A 25769-nucleotide genomic window follows, 5' to 3' on the forward strand; every position below is an offset into this window, starting at 1 on the left:
CTCCGTGGAACCTGAGATATCCTTGTGACTCACGTGTGTGTATCACATACCTACGCTTCCTGACTCTGTCCACGGAGAAGGTCCAGGAGCAGTGGTACTCTAACAGCAGTGGGTACTCCTGGTGCCCACGTATTAGTTTCTAAGTATCATTAAAGGCCGACTCCAGGGCCGAGGTAGGGTAAGGACCAAAGGAGCTTAAAAAAAGCTTGTTCTATCAGAAAGCAAGGAATTCCTCAAAAAAGAATGGAGACGTAAAAAGCACACAGCTGCCAGCTTGAAGAAGCTCCCAAATCAAAGACAACCTGAACATCAAAAAAAACAAGAGCAATAGACTATAACTCACTGATACTAATTAATTAAAAATTTCATGAGAAGGGCTTCCCTGGTGGCGCAGTGGTTGAGAGTCCGCCTGCCGATGCAGGGGACACGGGTTCGTGCCCCGGTCTGGGAGGATCCCACATGCCGCGGAGCGGCTGGGCCCGTGAGCCATGGCCGCTGAGCCTGCGCGTCCGGAGCCTGTGCTCCGCAACAGGAGAGGCCACAACAGTGAGAGGTCCGCGTACCACACACACACACACAAAAAATTTGATGAGAAACAGGATATTCGTAATCTCAGAGTAATTCCCCACAAAATTGCTATCAATTACAAATCTGGAAGAGTGTGTGGAAGTTCCATGGTGTGAAACTTGGTAGCCACCATCTGAATCAAGAGATCAAAGTGAAGGTTGTCAGAGCGGGCAGAGTGGAATCACGGCCACCCAGTAGGATGCAATGAGAAGAGTCAGTGACAGTTCTGAGAGATTCTAGCCAAAAAAATGGAAACCTTGAACCCAATCATGAGGAAGCACCAGACAAACCCGATTTGAAGTGCATTCCACAAAACAGCTGGCTTGTCATCTTCCCAGGTATCAATGCCATGAAGGTTTAGCAAAGGCTGACAAGCTGCTTCAGACTGAAGGGAACCTCAAGAGCAGGACACCTGAGGCAGCGTGTGACTCTGAACTAGATCCTTCTGTATGAAGAACATTAATGGGACAATGGGTAAAAGTGGGATGGAGTCTGAGGACTAGATGGCAGTGATGTATCAATGCTAATTTCCTGGATTTGACTGTGGTTACCTAGAGCGAATGTCATTTTTTTGGTAGGAAATAGATACCGAAGTGTTCTGTGGTGACAGGGGCTGATCAGGCTGGCGACGTACTCTTCAGATGGTTCAGAAAAAATTTCTTTGTATTACACCGATTTTTCTGTAAGTTTGTGACTGTTTTCAAAATTTTAAAAGAAAATGTTTAAATTAAAAAAAAAAAAAAAAAAAAAGAATGTCCACCTAGGCTTTTTCAGAAGCCTGACCACTGAACTCAGTGAGACATAAACACACAGGACAGCCAAGTAGATGACCTGCTGGAGTCTTTGCCCTTGGATCTCCAGTCAAATGAACTTGAAAGGGGTGTGTGTGTGTGTGTGTAGGGGTGTAGGGGTGTGTGTGTGTGTGTGTGTGTGTGTGTCAGCTAATCACAGGCACAGAACTTGAAAGGGCTTGTGTGTGTGTGTGTGTGTGTGTCATGTGTCTCAGCTAATCACAGGCACAGAACTTGAAAGGGCTCGCGTGTGTGTGTGTGTCCCAGCTAATCACAGGCACAGAACCCCTGCAGTGCCCACGGTACCTGGTAGTCAGGGCCTGACACCCAGCTGTGAAGCTTCCTGGAAGGCAGCTGAGGTTCTGGCACCTTCCGGACGACACGGGTTCTGCCTCCTGCTTCGCTCCAGTCCTTTCCTTCCTCTTGGGTGCGCTTGGCATCAGCACTGTCTGCAGAGCTCACTGACAACTGCCGCTGCCTCCTGGGGTCCCAACTGTTCCTGGGACAAACCGCACAGACTGTTAGTTCTCCCAGTCGGCCCAAGCATGGTCTGGCCTCACTGGTCAGGCCCTTAAGGAATTCCAAAGTTGGCTGTCTACATACCAATTTCCTTCATGAGAGCAGACCTACCCCGCACCCCCTCTACAGGTGAGAGGATATGCCCAGAGCATCAAAATCAGCACCAATGTGTACCAAGTCAGCCTTACACACACAGCTCCTGGCAGGATGCCTCACACCCATTACTTCATTTACTGCAAAAAAAAAAAAAAAAAGTCTCTACTTCCCCCATGTTAAAGAGTTGGTAATTGAGTCTCCGACCGGTTGGGGAGCTGTTTTCACAAGGAAGAGCTAACAGATTTGAGCCTAGAACTCCCACTGAAGGCCCTTGTCTTTACGCCACAGCTCCCGCCCTGTGCTTGCCATAAAGGAGTTGCTTAATAAATGCTCCTCGAAACAGCAAAAGAGGGCTCACTGGCTGTTTCATTATAAAGAGCAGGAGGAACAAAGCAAAGCACACACAGCATGGAAAAGGAGGAGAGAGATGCCCAACGGAGGCTATGGGAAGGCTGGAAGCGAAGCGAGACTTGTGCAGTGCTCACCTTTACAGGCGCCAGTGTAAACAAAGGCACTGGGACAAAACACACACGTGCATCTACTCAGCACCTCTTCTTTAGTGGTGCCCACTAAACCCAGCAGGAGCGCAGAGAAAGGCGGGGAGTCAGACCTGGCTAATATACGTGTCTGCGCAGGTGCGCACGCATGCTCGCACGTGCGCACACACACACACAAGCACGCACGCATGGGAGGTGGAAGGGAGATGAGGCGGGTGAGGATCAGGAGACCACAGACAGGGCAACAACTGCTAGCGACTCCTGACTGCAGTCAGAGGCGGGCGCCCACACAAAGCCTCCTGACCCACCAGGAGAGATCAAGTCTGCAGAAGACAACTAAGGAACAGTGTGAGGGTGAGCTGGAAGGAAGGACACGAGCTGGCCTGCCTCTCGATGGTGCAGCAAAGAAAGGATGTGGGTCCCAGTGGCCCCCAGAGACAATGAACAGGAAAGTTTCAGGAACCCATCGTGGATGGGAAATAAGATGTCAAAGAAGACTGGGGAGCTTGTAGTAGGAGTCTCAACCAGCTCAGGGAACACTGAGGTCGTGGCTGGTGGACTCAATTTGATGTGTCCTTGGTCACAGCCAGTGGTGAACTGGGTCCAAAACCCAGGTCTAACTCCTTCAGATGAACATTCAATTCACATCAACTCAAAGAGACAAGAGGAGAGTGGCCTGCTGCTCCAATAAATCGGCAAAACTTTGCTTGCCATTGATTTAAATTCTTGATCACATCTCCTTCTGAGCTTAGTGTTCCAAAAACTGACCCAGAGATATTTGTTTCCCAAGTGCATCCAAAGCTTCAGTTGAAATCAAGCAGCATTAAAATAAATTACAGAAGCCTCAATTGGTTAATTGTTTGTGTATCATCTGAGAAAGAGTGGCAGAGAATCATTACCAGCTCCCTGCGGAAGAGGAGCTTTGAAGTGAAAGATGAAATAACAAAGACTTGCAGACCCAACTACATAAACATTCAGTTACTGACAATAAAAGAGACAAAGGGAAAAATATTAAAGCACTAATATCTAAGCAATATAATAAAACAGTAATCACATTTTAACGGAAAGCAGAGTAAGTCTAACAGATAAATATACAAACGAAATAGGCAATTTCACGCAAAAAGAAGCATTCTTATTTGCCAGTACTGGGGCGTGGGGGGAGCAAATTAAAGCAACCATAGGTGCTCTTTTAAAAGTACTAGCCAATACTACTGGTATCATGCTAAAAACTAGAGGGACTAGACTACAATGAAGTATTTTCCAAAAGGTGCTGTGAGTAAAACTCAGTCCAATGGAATGATCCAAAAAAAAAAAAAAAAAAAGAGAAAAGAGATTAAAGTGGTCAAATAAGTTTAGGAAATGTGGCATACCCGCCTCCCCCCAGATTCCCAGCACACTGCAGTATGCACACCCTAGGCTCTGGACGACCTTGGAACTATTTATTAATAAACAGTTACGTGGAAAGCAAAGTTTCCCAAATTTGCTTGGCCAGAGAAGCCTTCTGGGGCACTACACCCAAAGCAATCTATGGAACAAGCAGTCTATAAGACACCCTTGGGAAAATATTGGCACAGTGGTTAAATCACTAGGACTCAGCCAGCCACGCCTGGGTGCAAATCCTGGCTCCATCCCTAAACAGCTGTCCTCAAAAGCTATGGCCCTCTCATCTGCAAATGGAGACAGTATTTGCCCTTGTGAAGTTGCTGGGGTAACCAGGAAGTGCACTTGGCATGGTGACGGGCACACGGCAGCACCAAGAACACGGGTGCATTTACACCCCACTGAGGTCACGTTCCCTGGGAGCGGAGCTGTCAGCAGGCACAGGGACACTCACCACGGTGGCCTGCTGTCCTTCCCAGCTTCCTCCTCCTCCTCATCATCACTGAACTTCAGCTTCTCCGAGTAGTCCACTTCTTCATGGAGGCCTGCAACAGGAGGACGGCCAGGGAAAGTGAGACAAAATGCGAGTCTCAACAGCGCTGAGGTCGCCGCTGGGGAGCTTCCTCCAGTCAGGAACTGCACCAACCCAGCTGGGTAAGGCACACCACCCAGCTGCCACCACCAGAACAAACACCGCAGATAAAAATGAAAGACAGGGCTTCCCTGGTGGCGCAGTGGTTGGGAATCTGCCTGCCAAGGCAGGGGACATGGGACACGGGTTCGAGCCCTGGTCCGGGAAGATCCCACATGCCGCGGAGCAACTAAGCCCGTGCGCCACAACTACTGAGCCTGTGCTCTAGAGCCCGCAAGCCAAAACTACTGAAGACTGCGCGCCCAGAGCCCATGCTCTGCAACAAGAGAAGCCACTGCAGTGAGAAGCCCGCGCACCACAACAAAGAGCAGCCCCTGCTCACTGCAACTAGAGAAAGCCTGTGCGCAGCAACGAAGACCCAATGCAGCCAAAAATAAGTAAATAAATAATTTTTTTTTTTTAAATGAAGGACAGTGCTGGCTCTGGTAACAGCAAAGTAGCCTGGTTAGACTAACACCCCCTGGTTAGACTAAAGATAACAGCTCTTAAATGTAGACAAAATATTCTGCAAGTGTATTAGGAGGTGAGGAGAGTGAGCAAAAGCAGGCAGAAACCAGCCAGGAGGCCACCCAGCAATACAGACACCAGAACAGTGAGGTTCGTGGGTGGCCGTTTTGCCCCAGGGCCCTCCCCTACCCGAGTGGCTCAGGTGGCAGAAAGTAACCATCAACTAATGAGTGGGTACACAAAATGCGGTAAAGCCATACAATGCAAGAGTATTTGGCCATTAAAAAAAATTTTTTTAAGGGTTCAGACAGGGCTTCCCTGGTGGCGCAGTGGTTGAGAGTCCGCCTGCCGATGCAGGGGACGCAGGTTCGTGCCCCGGTCCGGGAAGATCCCACATGCCGTGGAGCGGCTGGGCCCGTGAGCCATGGCCGTTGAGCCTGTGCGTCCAGAGCCTGTGCTCCGCAGCGGGAGAGGCCATGACAGTGAGAGGCCCGCGTACCGCAAAAAATAAAAAAGAGTTCAGACACATGCTGCAACATGATGATCCTTGAAAACATTATGCTAAGTGACAGAGCCAGATATGAAAAGCCACGTATTCTCGTGTGTGATTCCATGGATATGAAACATCTAGAACAAGCAAATCCACAGAGACAGAAAGCAGATCCACAGAGACAGAAAGTAGATGAGTGTTTGCCGAAGGGTGGGCGTAGAGGGCAGGTGGTAACTGGGAGTGACTGCTAACGGGTATGGGCTTCTTCCACGGGAGACAGAAATGTTCTGGAATCGGACAGGGAGGATGATTGCACAAACCCGTTAATATACGAAAAATCTCTGAATTTTAGACTTTAAAAGGGTAAATTTTATGTAATATGAAAATCTGTCATGTGAATTAAATCGTTAAAAAAAGGAGACGATGACAAAAAGCCCGATCCAATTAAAAGGCGAGTTAGATTTGATGATAAAGCAAGTACAATTACATGCTGTTTCCCAGAGCATCACTTGATATACAAACACAAGTGGGTTAAAGGGAATGGATGGAAAATATATACCACGACAACAGTAAATAATTTAAGTCAGAGCAATGATACTAACATAGGACAAAACAGACTCCAAGACAAGAAGTGTTACGAGAGACAAAAAAGGATATTTGAAAACAATATAAAGGGACAATATGTCAGAATCATAAAAATGATAATTGTGCATAACAGCTTCAAAATAAATGAAACAAAAACTGACAGAATTAAAGGGAGAAATAGATAAATCCACAATTATAGTAGAGAGTTTAACACCTCACTTTGAGTAACTGGTAGAACTAGACAAAAATGTAAGTATATAAGATCTGAACAACACTACCAACCACCTTGACTAAATTGATATTTACAGAATGTGATATCCAACTTATAGAACACACATTCTTTTCAAATGCACTTGGAATATTCACCAAGACAGACCATATATCTTGGTTATAAAACAAGTCTTAATAAGTTGGAAAGAACTGAAGTCATACAGGATATGGTCTCTTGACTACAATGGAATTAAATGAGAACTCTAGAAAGCTCCAATTAAAATGATTGGTGAACTAGAAAACAATCAAACAATGGAGAAAACTAAAGCCAAACGCTGTCTCTATTAATTAAACTAATAAGCCCTTAGCAGAAGTGAATAAGAAAAAGAGAAAAAATACAAATTACCTAATTATCAGGAACGAAAAAGGGCGATACCTGTATCACTACAGACCCTACAGACATCAGAAAAAAAAAAAAAAAAGGAATATTATCAACAACTTTACACCACTAAGTTCAACTCAAAAGAAAGGAATAAATCCCTTGAAAATCACAACTTATGAAATACTGATACAAAAACATCGGAAATCTGAGCAGCCCTATAACTAATCAAAGAAGTTAAATTTATTATCACAAATGTCTTTAGAAAGAAAATTCCAGGGCCAACTGGTTTCACTGGCGAATTTTATCAAGCATTTATGAAAAAAATAATACCAATCTAACAGAAACTCTTTCAGAAAGTAGAGAAGGAAGGAACATTTTGCAAAACATCTTATGAGCCCAGCAAAACTGATATTAAAACCCAAGGGCAGGGCTTCCCTGGTGGCGCAGTGGTTGAGGGTCCGCCTGCCGATGCAGGGGACAGGGGTTCATGCCCCGGTGTGGGAAGATCCCACATGCCGCGGAGCGGTTGGGCCCGTGGGCCATGGCCGTTGAGCCTGCGCGTCCGGAGCCTGTGCTCCGCAATGGGAGAGGCCACAACAGTGAGAGGCCCACATACCGGGAAAAAAAAAAAAAAACCCAAGGGCAATATTAAAAGAAAATTACAGACCAACATCCACCATGAACACAGGCACCAAGAATCTTAACAAAATATCAGCAAATTGAATCTAGACGTAGGTGGAATTTATTCTAGGGATGCAAAGTTGGTTAGCATTAAAAAAATAAATCAGGGGGACTTCCCTGGTAGTCCAGTGGTTAAGAATCCACCTTCCAATACAGGGGACGCGGGTCTGATCCCTGGTTGGGGAACTGAGATCCCACATGCCACGGGGCAACTAAGCCCGTGCACCACAACTACTGAGCCTGTGCTCTAGAGCCCGTGAGCCACAACTACTGAGCCCGCGTGCCACAACTACTGAAGCCCACGAGCCTAGAGCCCATGCTCTGCAACAAGAGAAGCCACCGCAATGAGAAACCTGCTCACCACAACAAAGAGTAGCCCCCACTTGGCACCACTAGAGAAAGCCTGTGCACAGCAACAAAGACCCAACGCAGCCATAAATAAATAAATGTATTTTTAAAAAATCAGCAAATTCGAAATAGAAAGGAATCTCCACAATCTGATAAAGAACATCTCCAAGAACCTTACAACTATCATCAATCATATTTAATGGTGAAACACTAAACACTTTCTCCCTAAGATCAGGAATACAGAACTTGAATACAACATTGTACTGGAAGTACTACACTGCAGTAAGGCAAGAAAAAGAAAAGGCATTTAATCTGTCCCTATTTATAGGCAACATGACGGTTTATGCAGAAAATTCTAAGAAATCAACAAGAGCTAGTAAAACTAATGAATGCATTCAGCAAATTGTCTGGTACAAGATCCACACACAAAAATCAACTCTATGTATGTCTATAATAACATCAAACACTAAAAAACAAAACTATTTTTTTTTAAAAACCAGTACCATTTACGATAGCGTCAAGAAACATAAAATACTCAGGAATAAACATAACAAAGATGTTCAAGACCTCTATACTGAAAACTATAAAACACTGCTGAGAGAAATGAAAGCCCTAGCAGAGAAAGTTTCACCAAGTTACTGGACAAGAGATTCAAAATTAAGATTTCATTTATCCAGAAATAAATTCAACACAATCTTAATCACAATGCCTGCAGGCCTTTAAAATACTGACAGATTGATTCTAAGCTTACATGAGAATGAAAAGAACTTAGAATAGTCAAATAATGTTAAAAATGAACAAAGCTGGAAAACTTACACCACTGAATTTAGAACTTACTATAAAGCTACAATGTGGTATTGGCATAAGGATGAATAAACAGATCAATGGAACAAACAGGGTCCAGAAATAGACCCACACTTATATGATCAACTGATTGTTGGCAAAGGTGTCAAAGCAACTCAACAGGGAAAGAAACGTCTTATAACAAACGGTGCAGAACAATCAGACAACCTAATGGATTAAAATGAACCCCGACCCCTATCTTACACCATATACAAATTAATACAACATGGATCATAGATCCAAAAATAAGTGTTAAAACTATAAAACATAAGGGAGTATCTGTGCCACCAAGGAGAGACAAAAATTTTTTATAAAGGACACAAAAGTAGAAACCATAAAAAACACAAATTTGTAAGTTAAACTTCATCAAAATTGAAAACTTCTGCTCATCAAAACGCAGTGCTAAAAAATGAACAGACAAGGCAGGCAGTTGGAGAAAATATCTGTGAAATGTTAAGTCTCCAAAGACTTGTATCCGAACACACACACACACACACACAAAGACACCAGTAGGCAAATCGACATGAAAACGTGTTTATCATCATTAGTCATCGGCCAGATGAAAGTTAAAAGCACAACGAGATACCACTACACCCACTAGAATGGCTAAAAATAAAAAGATTCGCATCAAAGTGTTGTGAGGCTGCAGAGCGACTAGATTCTCAAACTCAAGGCTGGGAAGGGCATCACCAACCACCACGGAAAAAGGTCCGGGCGCTTCTGATAAACCCAAGCACACACCTACCCTTTAATTCAACAATTCCACTCCTAGATGTCTACTCAAGAGAAATGAACCTATTATTCATAATGGAACTTTTGAATGGGTAAACAAACTATAGTATTTGAACAAATCATAGTATTTGATACAATGAAATATACCTCAGTCATTAAAAGCAACTATCGATATACAGAACAACACGAATGAATCTCACAAGCGTCACAGGAGAAGGAAAGCTGTAGGACTCCGCTCGTTTGCAGTTAAGATTCATCGTAAGACAGGGAGGCCTTGGGCAGAGTCTTGGACACAGTCCGGGAGGGAGACTGGCTAGAGAGGGGCTGGGTGGTGAAGAAAGTGTTCTGTATCGTGACTCGGCTGTGCTACTCAAGCGTATGCATCTGTCAAAACTGTAAAATTGAACGTGTGCCTTTCAATGCCGTTAAAGTTTACTTGAAAACAAACAATCCAAAAGAATTTTAAAAGAAAATAATCACGTTGGGGGGCAGGGTTGGGTGAAGATAAGGAGGCAGAATGTCGGCATTTGTTGAAATGCTGAAACTCAGGGACAGGGAGCTACCTGGGGTTCATTACACTCGTTTGTTTTAACTTTTCCATTATAAAAAGTCTTTCTCCCTCTAAGATCAAGACCAAAGGCAAAAGAAGACATGGCTCTGTCAGGAACAACAGCTCGTCTGAGTGCCGACCAACAAGGATCTCTTCAGGGCACCAAGGCTGCTCCCCGCCCCGTGTGTTCATTCCAACTTGACGAGGAAAACAGTGGACTTGGTGTCAGAGGACTTCCAACCTTGGTAAGCAGAGACAGACCGCAGTCCTCCCTTCCTAAACCCTCAGCTGTGAGCCCACCAGCAAACACCACCACCCACCTGCCCAGCCGTCATCAGCATCGGTGTCCAGATCGTCAAGGCCCCTCAGGTTCTCCGCATTGATGATGGTGGGCCTCGGCGCCCGTTCCACCAGCTGCCTCAGTGGACGGATTGGGCGAGTCATTCCCAGCCTGTTTTCTTTTCTGATGAGAGAGAGAAGGGTAAAAATGCTGGACTCGTGTCAAGTATATATACGGAAGCAAACCCAAATACTTTTCCAAAACTAAGTCCTACACTGCAAAGGTTCATGTGTGCCCTTAATATTAAAACCGTCTCCTTTTTAAAGAACACACAGTGAACAAATACATCCTCAAGAGAAGTTCTGCTTCATTCTGCAGTTTTATGTGCTCAGGCTAATGTCTAGGGTAGCAGCAATAAACACATGCCAAATCTTCACCTGCCAGGAACTTGAAATCTCTCGTCCTGCCCCAGCCTTCTCACACATCCTGGGGCTTGAGCTGGTTTCTCTGAGGTCTCCAGAAGACAAAGCACTTTCCTATGTAAGCCCACTATCTTGTGCAGTATCACCAACCAGGCTAATTTCTACATACATGACTATAATGCAAGCCTTACCCATCTTGGTCATTCATCTGGAACTGTCTAAAAGGAACACGGGGTTCAAGACGGAGCTGGGGAAGGGGAAAAGATCCTCGTTCCACTGTACCCTGGTTCTCTGATGACTGTGGCGAACACATCTGAAACATAACATCAATGAACAGGGTTTTCTGGTAATGACCCAGATTCTAAGTTGCACTTGCATTAAAATTTGCTTTGGAAAATGGAAAATGGGAAAAAGAAACAGGAAAGTCTTGGGGTTTCCCAATTAATCCTGTCACCATCTCCCCCATTTCTTTCCTGCTGTCAGTATGCAAATCTGGGGACCTGTGTCTTGGGGAATATACCTGCCTCTCCTTCTCCTAAAGAGCTAAGGCTAAGATAACATCCACATCACCAGGGAAAGAAGCCAGAGGCCCTTAAGATTTGAAAAGGAGGAGAGAAAATGCAAAAGTAATGGAAGCCTCCAAAGTAGGGTATAAGGGCAAAGAAACTGGGAGGGAGAACCCGAGGTGGACATTCAACCACGTGAAGTAGGTTCTGCTGGACATGAATAATCTGACCTCATGGGGAAAAAATGCACACTCCGAAGACTTACAAAAGCAGGAAGCATGTCATGGTATGTAGGTGGGTGGTATACATTCCCCATGAACTGTGAAGCCCCTTTTCGGACAGGCTGAGCCGGGCGGAGAGAGGGGTCCTTAGAATCGCTGGTACATGACGAGGAGGGGGCTCCGTCTCCCGCACTCGAGTTCCTGCTGCCCAGCTCAGTTGGGGAGGCGCTCAGAGACGTGGCAGAAATTATGTTTCGCCCACCGCCCTCCCTCCAGCTTGTCACATCTGGAAATTGAAAGGGGGCAAAAGGGGAGAGGAAAGAGGAGGGGGAGGAGGGATTGCATGAGGTTCTGAAGGTCAAGGGACCCCCCTCACTCACCGAAAAATTTAAAAAAATTAAAAAATAAAAAAAACAAAAGTGAAGAATCGAGTCGACTGGTCAAGTCTGTCAGGGGAGGTGGGGGGCAGACACCTGGCCAATGAATATGAACTTGCTGAGGGAGTCCGACTGTCAGAGAAACACAAAATAAGGTCCACTCAGAGAGAAGGCAAGTGTAAACGGGACGTGGTCTTCATCGACTCATAGAAACTACACAACCTCAGACCTAACACCCCAAAGAAACCAAGATGGCCCCAGTGAAAGCAGCCTTGGGTCAATTCTTCCACAAATACTGACGCCATTTCTTCCACAATCATGCTGACCCCGACAGGACCAGCACTGTGCTCAGCACTGGACTGGACTTTAGAACCAGAGAGAGTTCTGGACACGTGTTCAAGCTCCACTCAGCAGTGGCCCCTCTAGTCAGAGACTCCCCAGCTGTGAAGTAAAGCAGAGCTGCTCTCCCCGCCGACAGGGGGCTGGAAGGGTCTAGGGCCCTACCCACCGGGCCTCGCCCCACCTGCTCTGGCAGCGGCCTGTGGGGCCCTCCCACAGGTCACAGATTGAAACCTGCCAACCCTCTCTGACCATCTCTTTAAGACGATGCTTTCCACTGCAATTGTAGCAAAGCCTGGCGGAATTAAGAGGGCAACGAGGAATCAGATGAGCCAAAAAGACTCCTCTTTTCAGGCAACTGGTAGTTAGAAGTTGAAACACGAAAGGTCCCTGAGTACCTGACCCCTAAGAGAATGGAACCCAGGACCGGAGCCACAAAGTCAGAGACTTGCACGCAGCTCTTCCGGTACCTCGTGTGTGATCTTGGCCAAGCCCTGGTCACCCCTCAGGCCATCTGCTTCTTCATCTTCTCAAACAAGGAGATGGAAGTGATCCCAGAAGCTTCTTCTAGTTCTAAACTGTTATAATCCTATGGCAGCTCATCTTAATTAGTCCCAGAAAGTTAAAGTTCTTGGCCTAAGGAATTTGATTATATATTTGGAGCAGCCAAAATAACCCAGCATAGGCCACTGAAAAGGCAGTATGTTTTATGAGAGCTGCACAGTGATTGTTTCATTTATAGGATATCTGTTCTCACTTTGGGATACCTTAGGGATTAATCAAAACAAGCAGATGAAAGTCTCTCATATTTCAAAACCTGATCAACCCCCCGCCCCAAGGGCTACTTCAGAATCCGTGATTAGAACAGATGGAAAATCCCATTCCTAAACAACACCTTGTATACTAACCACCCAAGGCCATGAAGAAAAAAAAAGTACCAGTAAGAATTGCTACACAATCCTGCTGACCCCTTGGCCAGACCCCAGATGAGGGGTCGTGGAGGCTAGTGGTGGACTGGCTACTCAACCAGGGGAACGTGTTAAAAAAAAAAAAAAAAAAAAAACAGATTCTAATTTGGCTGGGGATGGGCGAGGGCTGGAAATCAAGACTTTTTAACAAACGCCCCAAGTGATTCTGATAGGATTCGGCCAAGTTTGGGAGCCACTGATTAGAAAACAAGCTCCTGAATCGGGAATCAAGTTAACTGACCCTTGGTCTGTCCGTCCTTGCCGTGACCACCCAGGTACAGCAGAACTAACATCTGATGACTGCTGGGAAGGCGGACAGGCCTGATCTGACCCAAAGGACAAGAAAGGAGGCGTGACCTCCAGCCCAGTCCAGGGAACAAGTCCAGCAGATGCATGGATCAGGTACAGGATCAACGGTTGTAATTTCCAGGCAGGGAACCTGGCTCCTCGAGAAACAGCATACTTCTAAGAGGGCAGAAAGACAAGGGGAAATTCTGCTGTTCCTATGGGTGCCCAGACAGGGGCTGCAGTTCACTCACTCTGAGGGCGGAGGCTTGGTCCTGGCCCATACGACAGATCTAAGACGCCCTTTTCTTTGCCAGCCTTGTCCTGCCCTCCAGCTGCTTTCAGCGTCGGAAATTCCTCGGGAGAGAAGGATAATAGTCGGCTTGAGGCCCTTAAACCTGTCAAGAGAATTGGAGAGACGTATGGAGCAAGTGAGACTGGCATCAACAGTTCTCTGCTTTCACAACGGCACACGCTGGCAGCCACGCTGCCCTGAAGGGAGCTCCTTCCTGGGGTGCTGTCTGCGCTGGCCTTCTGTGCCTGCAGAGTGGCACTAGGGTTCCCTGAGGGTGACAAAGGGAGGCTGCCCGCAGACCGCACCAGGTCCCTTGCCAGCCACCCTGCAGGAGCTGGTCACAAAGGGCAGGGGGTAAGGTGTGGCAGCGGTTCCAGCCCAGATCCTTCCCTCCCACTCCTGGAAGAAGGCAGTAAGGTCCTTCCAGTGGCCCTGGGGGGCAGATAAGCACGGTCTTTGGTGAAATCAGCCCAGTGAAGCTAACTGCTTTTGGGTGGAGGTAATGCCCGGCCCCCCAACGCCTCCACCCTAGATGTACGCCCTCACCCTAGATTTATGCCTCTTCATGTGTCCACTCCCGTTTACTCTTTTCTACAGAGATCCTCAAGCCCTACAAGACCAAACATTTCATTCTTGCAATCTGGGAACCACTTCTTTGTTCTTTCATTCACTCCCCTACACTGTGAACTCTGCAGAGAAGAAGCCTTTTCTTAACTTGGCTCCAATCACTCACAGCACTTAGCACCAGGAACCTGCAATCGTCTTTTCGATGAATAGATAATAATAAACGATGCATTTTAGGGTCTAGAGCGGGATTTGGTCCCTCTCCTGGAATACACAGCACACGTCCGGCACCACACAAACTTAGCAATAACAGCAATATCACACAGTAAAATGTCCAACTGTGATGTGCCTTGATCCCTAGACAATACAGCCAAATCTGTCCCTAGGTATTACTGATTCGAGGACCTGCTAACTCAGGTAGACTTTGCCGGAAAGATGCAGCGGGGATTAGTGCAGATGCACAAGGCGGTGATTCATTCACCAACCCACTTAGTAAAAAGGTCCAGGGTCAAATGAACATGCCGGGGCGGGGGGTGGGGTGGGGGGGGTGGATAACTGGACACATTATTAACCAATGATTAACCTGAGAGACAATCGCCAAGTGTCACAAAGGAGCACTACTGCTCACATAGTTGCTTCATTATGTTAAAAGGTCATTGGCAAGAATGAAATACGAAAGTCATGCTTTAAAAATACGGTAGAGGGACTTCCCTGGCGGCGCAGTGGTTGAGAGTCTGCCTGCCGATGCAGGGGACACGGGTTCGTGCCCCAGTCCGGGAGGATCCCACATGCTGCGGAGCAGCTGGGCCCGTGAGCCATGGCCGCTGAGCCTGGGCGTCCGGAGCCTGTGCTCCGCAACGGGGGAGGCCACAACAGTGAGAGGCCTGCGTACCACCAGGAAAAAAAAAAAAAAAAAATACGGTAGAGGGACTTCCCTGGCAGTTCAGTGGTTAAGACTCCGTGCTTCCACTGTAGGGGGAGCGGGTCCCATCCCTGGTCGGGGAACTGAGATCCCGCATGCCACGCAGCGCGGCCGAAAGAAAAGAAAAAAAGTAGATAATTTGAAGTTAAAAAAAAAAAAAAAAAAAACACAGCAAATGCCTAGTACTTTTTTTCTGCCTCAACAGGCATGAAGGTATTATCCTAATCATGAATTAAACTTACCCTCCACAGATAAAAAAGATACAGTGAAGAACTCAACCCGAAGTAGTCGTATTCCGAAGGTTTGAATGCCCTGTAATGTTCACCCACCAACCCCTCCTACCATCTGTTCTCTGCCACGAGAAACTGAGGCAGTGAAATCAGGGGCTTCTTCTGAGGCCCCAGATGGAGCCGCCAGTGGTGCCCTGGCAGCAGAGCCCACGAGCCATGTGCCTCTGGCCTCTGCCTGAACCACACAAGCAGGCGTCCTGGGCCTGATCCAGATGAAACAGACCGAACGACCACCTTCTACATGGAGAGAGTCTGTCAATTCAGGAAGAACCCTTCTGAGTTCCAAAGAGTCATGAAAATGTTTGCGGGCCACACCCCCAAATCCCCACAGCCCTGGTGGCATCGCGGGCTCGTGACCCCCAGCGTAGGAGGGGAACCAGAAGCCGGGTTCCCGCCCCGGCCCCACCTGGTCATCACGTGTCTGTTCTCTCCTCTTGGGCTACTGGGCTCTGCCGTCTCCCAGACAAGTTATCACATGTTTACAGAGCATTTTACTGTGTTTTAGGATTATTTTCTAAATCAAGTTTTCTTTTTTTTTTTTTTTTTTTTTTTTTTGCGGTATGCGGGCCTCTCACTGTTGTGGCCTCCCCCGTTGCGGAGCACAGGCTCCGGATGCGCAGGCCCAGCGGCCATGGTTCACGGGCCCAGCCGCTCCGCGGCATATGGGATCCTCCCAGACCGGGGCACGAACCCGCATCCCCTGCATCGGCAGGCGGACTCTCAACCACTGCGCCACCAGGGAGGCCCCAAGTTTTCTTTTGATAGGTAATACAATCAAAAGGGTCAAAGGTAAAAAGCCTTAAAAGAGCGTAAACAGAAGCCTACCTCCTACCCTCGCGCCCCATCCGCCTACGTCAAACACCCTCACAAAACAGGTAGCCTTCTGCTTCGTTCCTTCTCTCCCCTCTTCTGTTTCCTTCCAGAGATTTTTTTTTTTTAATGCACATACAACATTTTTAGAAGCGTTACTTTCCCTCTCCCCAGTTGTTTGCACAAATGGTAATATACTCTGCGTACTATCCCACACTTTTTTTCACTTAAGAATATGTCCTGGAGATCTTGCCAGATCAGTAGAAAACTGCTTTTTTTCCTTACAGCCAAGCAGTATTTCATTAAACTACCATCCTCTGACGGACATTTCAAGGGACTGTGTCCAATCTTTTGCTATTACAACGTTGCAATGAATAATCTCGTGCGTGTCCTTTCACACAGCTGTAAGTATCATCTACAGGGTGATTTCCTCCAAGTGGAACCGCCAGGTCAAAGGGTATCCGTGCTGCTGTGTGACAGGCAGTGCCAATTTACACTAGTTTTTTTTAATCTCTGTAAGTTCTTGTTAAAGTAAAATGAACATTCCATTTACTTAAGGAAATTCCAAACTTACGGAAATGAAGGCTACAGAAAGCAAAGAACCACTGTTAACAGTCCAGTGAATCGTCTTCATCATGCCTCTGTGAAGACCTTGCTTCCGGTCTGAAGTGCCTTGTTGCATCCCCGCCCCACCTGGCCCCCCTCGCCCTCCAGGCTGGGGCAGCTGGCTGAGCTCCCCCTGCCCTTTCTCCTCCAGGCGAGCTGCGGCTCCAAAGCCCCCGTACACCTTCGGGCTGAGGAAGGGGTGGGCCTTCAACCGCACAGCGACCCGAGGCCAGAAGGGCCCGTCCTTGGGGCGTCAGAGTGGCAGGGGTGTGTGGGGAAGGTGGCACACGGAGCTGGTTTTCTACTCTAAGCCATGAACGTAAAGTCTGGCCAGGCCGTGGCTGGCAGGGATACGCAGAAGGCAGAGGGCAGTGCCGGGACAGGGGCCAAGGGTAAAAAGGCAGCCCGTGCTGGTTCACAGAAGAAAAAGCAACTGCGGTGGAGCCCCTCACACCACCGTCCCTCTCCATCCAGCTCGGGGCGCCGCCCAGCGTGCTCTGCACAGCGTGCTGGAAATATGCACGCCAACACTGGGAAACCAGGAGAGTTCACGTAGAAGAACCTGGGTTTTTGGCTCCTCTCCAGAACACCCGCGGACCCTGGGCCCACGTTCTCAAAGGGCTCCAGATGCTGGAGGGGAGCCAGATTCCCTCTGCCCCAGCGCCCCTCAGCCATGCCACTCGGGGGCCGCTCTGCTCTGGGCCTGCCTTGGAGCCATTTCAGTCTGTTGCTCGGCGTTCACTTAAAACTCGGGATGCTTTCCCCCTCCACTCACCCCACATCGTCCCCGTGCTGAACCACGGCAGCCGTCTGAGTACTTCCCCTGTGTCAGGCAGGACACCAATGTAACCAATACCACGCAACCTCTGCATGCTCTGGTGTCACTGCCCAAAAGCAAGCAGTTCCCAGGGCCGCTGATGTACAAACCCAGGTACAAAGCCAGCGCCCCGTAGGCAACACCTCCTCCCCCGGGGCCGGGGACTCGCTCCAGTAGCGGCTCAGCCGACGAGGGAGCGCAGGGCCAGCGCCGGGTCTCCTGCCCACACCTCGGGAGGGCTGTCCTTAGCAGTAACGTCCAATGAAACCAAAGAGCTGACGTGCTCTGCAGAATCAGCACTTCCACCGCCGGGGCAAAGGCAGTAGAACTCGCTCAGGGAGGAGAGTCCACAAAGCTGCAAGCCGAAGAATGCCTGGACAGAACCGGAGCGCTCCAGAAAAGGCTCACATCCCTCCCACCAGCCCACCACAACGCCACACACACACTTACCACCTTCGTGTCCTGCTGGCTTTCCATTCAGCTGTGCCCATGACTTTGGTCCACCTGGCGCTGAATTTGTATTCTGAAAGGAGGAAGACAAGGAGAACAGGGTCGGCCCAGTGGTCTGCTGTCCACTCCCTGAGTGAGTCAGAACAAGGTGCCCTCGGGTTCTCACCTTAGGTCCAGACCCTACACTGATGTACCTACCTACTACCACCAGCCAGGCAAGGTCCAACCACGTGGGCTTTCCACACAGCCTCCCACTCGGGCAGCAGCCCGGGGTCAGGACCCACGGCCCCATGACGGACGAGGAGCAGGCCGGAGGGCAAGCGGCCAGCTCAGGGTCACACGGCAGAGCCAGCGCTGCGCTCGGAACGTGCTGCCAGGCTGCCTCTCATGCCCACACAGAGCTACTCTGTCTTGCTCCAGGGACAAGACCAAACCCCAATTCTAGTGTGTCTGAAACACTGGGGGGCGCCGCTAACAGAACACACACGCGGGAAAGCTCATGTGCCTGACAAGTCGCTGGCCGGACCGCGGCACCACCTTCCACGATGACTGCCGTGCCACAAGGCACCACTCCCCAGGTGCGAGGCCTTCCGCCTCCACTGATCTGGGCTTGCCCGGCTCGGCTCACCTCTGCTGAAAGCTCCCCGCAGGCCAGGCATGGTGCTAGGCACACCTGGGTCACTTGGGTTGGACACTCAGCTAATGAGGCGGGACCAGGACTTGTCCCCACCCTGCCGGTGCCCAAAGCCCCTTCAGGTCCCCAACCACTGAACTCAGCTGTCTCCCCAACAACATGCTACTTAACAACTGAAGGTAAAGATACACAAATCCGATCTGATGCAGCATGACGTTCCGTCACTTGCTGGACTAGATCCCGGATAAACAGTTACCCCTTCCCATCCTCCCCCTGCCGCTGCCACCACACACACTCAAGGCAGACGGCTGACTCTCTTGCCTTCGACGCAGAGCTGAGTAGGTGCAATAACCCATGTATTTATCACAGACTTGCCCTGAGTGCTTGACCTGAGTGGCCCAGAATGCCCACAGTCCCCCGTGCAGACCACACAAGGGAAGTGCCAGCTCCGTGACAGGGGCAGGGCAGCCCCTGCCGGGGTTGAACAGCCCGAGGGAAGGGCGAGGCTCCAGACCAGCAGGAAGCAGAAGGGCCCCGGGGCACTGCCATCCCACAGCCTCCCGCTTGGGGTCTGCAGCCGCAGGGACGGCCCCTGCCCTCACCCACCGAAGGCACTAAACCGAAGAGAAGACCTAGGAGCCATGAAGGGGTTACTAACACTGTGGCAAATCTCACCCCAAAGCTGGGAACCACCAGGGGTCTCCTCCCAACACCGTCCCCGCACGAGAGGAGAGCTGGTAAGCGCCAGGCGGAGGGCCCGCGTGCCAGCTCCAGGACAGGGCCCGACCCGACCGCAGTCCCCGCGGCACGCGTACTCCACAGGTGTCCAAGCCGCACGCAGGCCCGGCCCAGGCCTGTTCGTCTCTAACAAGCTTGGAAGGTGAGTCTGACGTAGAGCCAGGGCTGTAGAAACAACCAGGGCTCCTTAATCACACTCAGCTTCAAATTCTGGGAAACAGATATGAACTCCACACTACATGCTCTGACGGACCAGCAGGTCCCAGTGGATTTAGGCCAACGAACGTGCAGTCTCACATGAATGTGGATTTCTTCTTGCTTCTCCTTTAATTTCAAAGCGCAGTTCAGTGCTGGGTAGGGAGGGTGTCCCTCTGGTAAAGCCATAAGCTTTCCCCGCAGACGGGGACAGCACCTCAGTCCTTCTACTGCCCAGGCAGCAATGCAAACTGAGTCGTTCTTTCAAGGGAGCCAGTGAATGCCAGGTATCTGTCTAGACTTTTTCTGGTCTTCTGAAAGATTCAGACATCTCGCCTAGATTTCTAGCTACCGGATACTGGCCTCTGTACCCCTAGATGGACACCAATGGACCAAGTACAATATGAGCTCTTGATTAAATCATGACTCTCTGTTTAGAGGCGTATGAAGTGCATCGACAAATAAAGGATTATAGCTCAGCATTTCCCAGAGCACGTTCTGAGAGATACTAGTCTCTAGAGACATTCAATGAAAAGAGGTTTCCAAGGACAAATACATTTCGGGACCGCTGTCCATGATGTCCTTTTCTCGGAGACTCACAGGGCACATGAGCATACTGCAGACACCGAGAGAAAGTATGACATTAAGAAAACCAAGTGAAGGAGCTTGCTTCACTTTGTTTTCCAAACTCACCAGACCACTGAACCTTCTGTAGCCTAACACTTGCTGTCTCCTTATGGCACTTGCTTCTGGGGAGACACTGCGGGGGGTCCGATCTAGCCTGTAGCTGCCGGAGTGACTCACCTCAAGCTAAGGCAACTGGAATCAAATTAGGCGTCTATATTCTATTCTGCATCTGGGGTCTTTCCCAAGAGTCACTCATCAGGTTTGCTTCTGGAATGAGCACGTCACGCAGAGCCACGTTTCTCAGCGACAGCTCCCATTGGTCCCCAGCGCCAGGGAGCTCAGAGGCGCCAACGCCTAGGCAACCATCGGGACCGGGTCCCCAGCACCTACCTCCTGACTGATCGACTGTGTCGGTTTCTGCAAATTGGAGACAGATTTCTGCAAACCCGGCTGCGGCAGCAACTCCGGCGGCTGAGAGGCCGTCGCACTGGAACTAGACAAAGGCAGGACACACACAGGAATTAGACAGGCACCGGCCATGCCCACAAGGTCCCTCCACATTCCCCAGAAACACCGCTGCTCGCTGGCTGGGAGCAAGACCTCCTCTGGCCAATAAAAATACCTTCCCCGGCAGACTCCTAGGCTGGCCAAGACAACGAGAAACTGGACCACGTGTGAGGTCTGCTCACTGACACCTGATAGGACAGGCCAGCCCTCTGCCTTTCCGCAGAGCCTTCTGTCTGCAAAGACTGAAAGCTCACGGCAGACAACCAAGTGATGGAGGATTTGTCACGAGGGAGACCGCGTCGGGGCAGGGGATGGGCTCTGAGCTCCCGCCCCTCACTCCTGACCAAGAGCTCACAACTCCTCAGGGGCTGATCTCTTTGAAGCATGAGCAGATTTTTTTTTTAAACCTTCTCTTGGCTTATGAAATAAATATGTGCTCATGGTAAAAATAAATAAATACATAGAACACAGAATTTGTCACGATCTCATCCTCCGGAGAGAAACTCAAGCAGATTTTTCTACGTATATTAGCATAGCATTTTGTAACACAAGTAGGGTAACACCATACATACAGTCCAGCAACTCGTGTTTTACTGAATGCCCTTGACATCTTTTCGTGACAACACATATGGATCTACTGCTTTCTTTTCATGACACAGTACAGGTGGATGGGCCACAACGTGCCAACCTCCAATTTTTCTTCTATTACAGATAAAACTGCAACGAGCATTTTTGTGTACACATCTTGGCACACTTGTGTGTACGCAATTCAGTAGTCTGAGTTCTTAGACGTGGGACAGCTAGATCAAAAGATGCTTTAAAGTTTAGAACATACCGTGGAGCTACCCTCCAGCAAAGGTGCGTCTGTCGATCTACACCCCACAAGTAATCTTTTGAGAGCAATAAGCAAGGGTTCTGAAGGAAGATTTCTGCCAACGTGCAGCCTTCCAGTCACTCCTTCTGTCCAACCTTCCACCCGACGAGCTTCGAGGAGGACAGCAGTCCCCCGGCCAGAAGCCACCCAATGCCGGTGGCTCAGCTGAAGCCAAATTCTACACACATCCAAGGCTTACTCAACCGAGTAACTCACCACCTGTGATTATTACACAACGAAGGCCACTGACCCTCCTCTCTCACATCACCTTCTACCTGAAATAGATGCTTCCAGGTGGCGTCACTTCTGTGGTCTCCAAACACTGAGTCCCAGCAGGTGAGGCCCCCCTACTCGGCCACCTCCCTGACAGCCTCGTGAGGATGTGGCCCAGGGGCAGCAGAGAAGCAGCGCCGGGGTCTGCCGCCCCCAACAGCACCCACTCTTCACCTCTGGCTGGCAGACACGCTTCAGTAGCACACTGGCCTCGTTGAAGATGCCTGATGCTTTCGAGGCCACTGGTGCGTAAGACCGGATAAAAGGAGGGAGCAAGGCTTTGTCCTCTCTCTCTAGAACTTTCAGTAGCAGAGGCATTTCAACGCTTACACTGAGCTGTCTGCAGCGTCTACACTTGAACAGAACGAGCACATCCGCCACATACCACCTCTGTGCCAGGCCCTGTGCTAAATACGTGACTTGGGTAAATCTCCTCCACTTCCTGTAGCCACCCCCGGAACCAGGTGTTATTTGTACTTCACAGGAGGACAATGACGCTCAGAAGTCAAATAAACCAGGTCCCATAAACCTAATAAACGGCCTGGCTGGAAATCACACACGTCTGTCCGGCTCCACAAGTCACACTATGCCGTCCATCAGGATGATCCCTAAGCCAACTGTTAGGAAATGCCCTAAAATCTCAGTTATTACTGATCATCTGACCGAATTACTGGCTCGCTCTCTACATCTTGTCTGAAGTAACTACAGAAGTTTTACAAAAGCTATTGGCCACTTCCAATTAGAGAAAAGGACCCTGGTTGGCAGGCTGTGCTCTGGGCTACTTTTACTTTCTGGGTCCTGAGTATCAGCAGCCAGACCCCAAGGGAGACAGGGCAAGCAAGGGTATGAGGCTGGACAGTTCTGTTTTCACGGCAAACCCCAGCAGCAGGGTTCTGCCTGCCAGCCTCAGCGAGGCCCCGTCCTGCCCCAAACCCCTCCCAGCGCAAACCCCAATCCTCTTTCCTGGACACCCTACCGCTGGCTGGAACGCAGCCGGCCATGGGCCACGGAAGGAGGAACGAAGGCTGGGGCGGCACACTCGTGCTTTCAGCGCCACCACGCAACAGCGGCCAGGACAGCCGCGCTGTCCCTCCAAGGATGATTTCTGTGCCAGACCCCGGGCCTCCAAGGCTCCCGTGAGTGCTGTGCTGGCGGAGGGTGGGCCTGCAGGGAGGCTGCGCGCTGACCCCGAGTGCCTGGACTGGGGTGGCGGCCCTCGGTAACTGGGTCCTACGGAGCCCATGCAGGTGCCTGTGTGGGGCGTTGCTGCCCCACTGCTGGGACGGCTCCACCTTCTCCACCTGGGGCCCAGCACCCAGGGACCCCAACCAGGTGAAGCGCTCAGCTCTGCCCACAGTAGCACCTCTGGGAGAGGTGAGCCCTTCTTAACAAGGCACAGGGGACACTGGTCACCAGGGAAAGGCAGCTCACAGAAACACTGTTGCATCAGCTCCCAGAGCCAGGAAACATGAAGGCAGGGAGCAAGAAACAGCTAAGCAGCAGGAGTCGGGGTGAAAGAAGCTTCCTTTGGAACCTGCCCGGTTCTCCAGAGCTGCCCCCTGCAGGAGGGGAGGGTGCCGGCCATGGACAAAGCTCCGGCTCCCGGCCCACCGCCCGCCCCTCTGCTCTCACCTCTTTGGGTCTTGCTGATCCTGCTTGTTTGCCCATCCCGTTCCGTCCTTGGGTACTATAACGATGTTGGGGTCGTTTCCTTTGTTTTCAGACTTCAAGCTTGGCAGGTTTGCAGGCGGTGGCATACGCCGGGCTGTGGCAACTTTCCCGAGACTCTGTAAGCCATGTCTAGGAATAACTGTGTGGAGGGAGAGGTGGAAAGAGATGTTGCACAGAAAGTCATGGAAGGAAAGACGCCGGGTTCATTCAGCTGCTCTCCCAAACTCTAGAGGATAATGGCAGAGGCAACCAAACAAAAAACAAGGGACAGACCCGCCACGGAAACACACAAAAAGTGCTTGGTCACTTGTACTCAGTCCTTTTACAAGCTCTTCACCGAGGACTTCAGAGACACAGGAGATGCTGAAGTCTGTGCGGAGGCTTCCAGTTTACTCGTGGGCAGAAGCCTCAGGGCGTTTAGGACGTGGGGGAGGGGCCAGGCCTAGAAACCTCCATCCCACAGAATGACAGCCCTGTGCAGAGGGGAGACTGCTCTGGCCTCGTTACAGCAGGACTGAGGGGACAGCCTCGCCTAGACCCAAGCCAAGCCTGAGCAGGGCCCCCGGCATCCATAAAACCCTCAAGGGGTGTGGTCAGAATCAACAGGAACTTTCCCCACCAAAAGCTCCGGAATATCAGAACCATGAAACCTGAAGGGGTAACTCTAATGCAAATTAAATTCCATTCTACCCATCGGGCTCAAAATATCCATGGCTTCAATAAGACAAGACAGATGAGGAAATAATCCTAGTACAGCAGAGTCAGGATATTCCAGGCTCTGAAATCAGACATCAGATAGGAGCAGAGGGTGACGTGTTTCCCCTGAACTACAGGATGACCACCACGTGCCCAGAAGGCTGGTCTGCATGGACCATTCCCGTCTGACCAGACAGGGGACTCTAGGTTTTCCTGATCCTTGACCTGGAGCTTCTCACTTAAGGGAAAGCGTAAGGAACTGGCCTCCAACGCCCTCTTACCTGAGGATCTGATCGAGTCTACTGATTTTCCTTTATACTTATCAAACAGGCTGAGAGTCGAATACTTGCTTTTCCCATCCTTGCCCTTGGTTATTTGCCCCAAACGATCGGACATTGCGATGAAATGTCATCTAGTAAGGAAATTTTTCTCGGCACCGCTCCCGATCTGCCTTTGAAGTGGGGGGAAAAAAAACAAAAAGAGTGTTAATCCACCAGAACCTCTGATCCAGTGGACGGAATCCTTTAGGGATCATGGATCTCCTTGAAGATCCGAAGAAAGCTTTGGACGGACTCTGTCCCTAGAAAGATGCCCTTAGCACGCACTGGCAGTCTTGCTCACATTTAAAGAGCAACGCTAAGAACTCTCCCTGCCTGAAAATCAGCTGACTCTATTACTCACCAACCACACTGAGATGTAAACTTCTACACACTGAGTCAAGGACAGCTCCTCAAGGTGGAAAAACAAACGCTCGTCCCTTGTAGCACATCCACATAACATCGAAGATAAGATCGTCCTTATGGAAGGCTACTGTCCATTTCAAGGATGAGCAAACCCAAACCAAAGGGAAGCACACAGTCAGGAAATCACCCAGGTACAGCCAGGTGCAGGTACCTTTCAAACTAAAGAACCAGCACCCAGAGGGAAACACCTGCTCAGGCAACAAGAGCAGGGCTCTCTGAGGTGCAGACGGGGCAAACAGAGAGCAGGCCTCCCGGTGCAGAGCCCACGCGGCTTCACTGTCCACTCCTGCCCTCCATTCAGAGAACATCTTGAAAAACCCACCAAGGTAGAAGCTTCTCCCCTCTGCCGCTTTCTAACTTTCTACAGGCTCCTCTAGGAGCACCTTCCTCATTCACTTCCTTGCTCATCCACTTCAGTACTCAGTTAGGCCACCTGCCAGCTCCAATGCCTTTTATTCCACCCTCACCCTTGGCCTCGCTGGCTCTAAACTTGACCATGGAAAACTAAAACTTGTACAAGTGACCATTAACTCCCATTAGAATTAATGTATGGAAAAGAAAGCTAAAGCATCCATTTGGGCATGTCGGTAAAATGACAAGACGGAGGTAACTGTGAAAACATCCATGACTCATAACAGGCACTCGGTGTAGCTGCAGCAGGAAGGTCCGTCATTGCATCCTCTTCTGAAGCCACGCCGGCCAGAAGAGCACATCCAGTGAGCTGGGTACATCCATCCTTTCATTCATTTCACATGAAACCTGCTACTCCAGACCCGCTGGTCACTGTCTCAGGTACAGGAACAGATAAGCACGCACTCTGTATCCGGAAACACGCATGCACCTCAAAGGATGCCTAGGGGTGAGCGTTGTGAGCTGCACACGATGTGCA

General features: G+C 49.7%; 1 protein-coding gene across 22 annotated transcripts in view; it reads right to left on the minus strand.

Moving 5' to 3' along the window:
- PRRC2B (proline rich coiled-coil 2B) overlaps positions 1 to 25769 on the minus strand; it is a 92149-nt gene that overhangs the window by 35468 nt on the left and 30912 nt on the right. For 19 of the 22 annotated variants that reach the window (XR_014293259.1, XM_082611978.1, XM_082611974.1 and 16 more), the window contains exons 2-11: positions 24419 to 24588; positions 23403 to 23580; positions 20507 to 20609; positions 17923 to 17995; positions 13423 to 13566; positions 11244 to 11485; positions 10664 to 10785; positions 10091 to 10233; positions 4305 to 4395; positions 1665 to 1857 (exon numbers count right to left, since the gene is read on the minus strand). Coding sequence is in view for 21 of the 22 variants with exons in the window: in XM_082611978.1 (XP_082468104.1) it covers positions 1665 to 1857; positions 4305 to 4395; positions 10091 to 10233; positions 10664 to 10785; positions 11244 to 11485; positions 13423 to 13566; positions 17923 to 17995; positions 20507 to 20609; positions 23403 to 23580; positions 24419 to 24533 (1404 nt within the window). In the remaining variant the exon portion in view is untranslated. Of the gene's footprint in view, positions 1 to 1664; positions 1858 to 4304; positions 4396 to 10090; positions 10234 to 10663; positions 10786 to 11243; positions 11486 to 13422; positions 13567 to 17922; positions 17996 to 20506; positions 20610 to 23402; positions 23581 to 24418; positions 24589 to 25769 lie in introns of those variants that run through there. The other 3 variants (XM_082611979.1, XM_082611988.1, XM_082611981.1) reach the window with 3 other exon arrangements.

Source organism: Mesoplodon mirus (genome assembly GCF_964341445.2).
Source record: "Mesoplodon mirus genome assembly, chromosome: 1".
NCBI lineage: Eukaryota > Metazoa > Chordata > Mammalia > Artiodactyla > Ziphiidae > Mesoplodon > Mesoplodon mirus.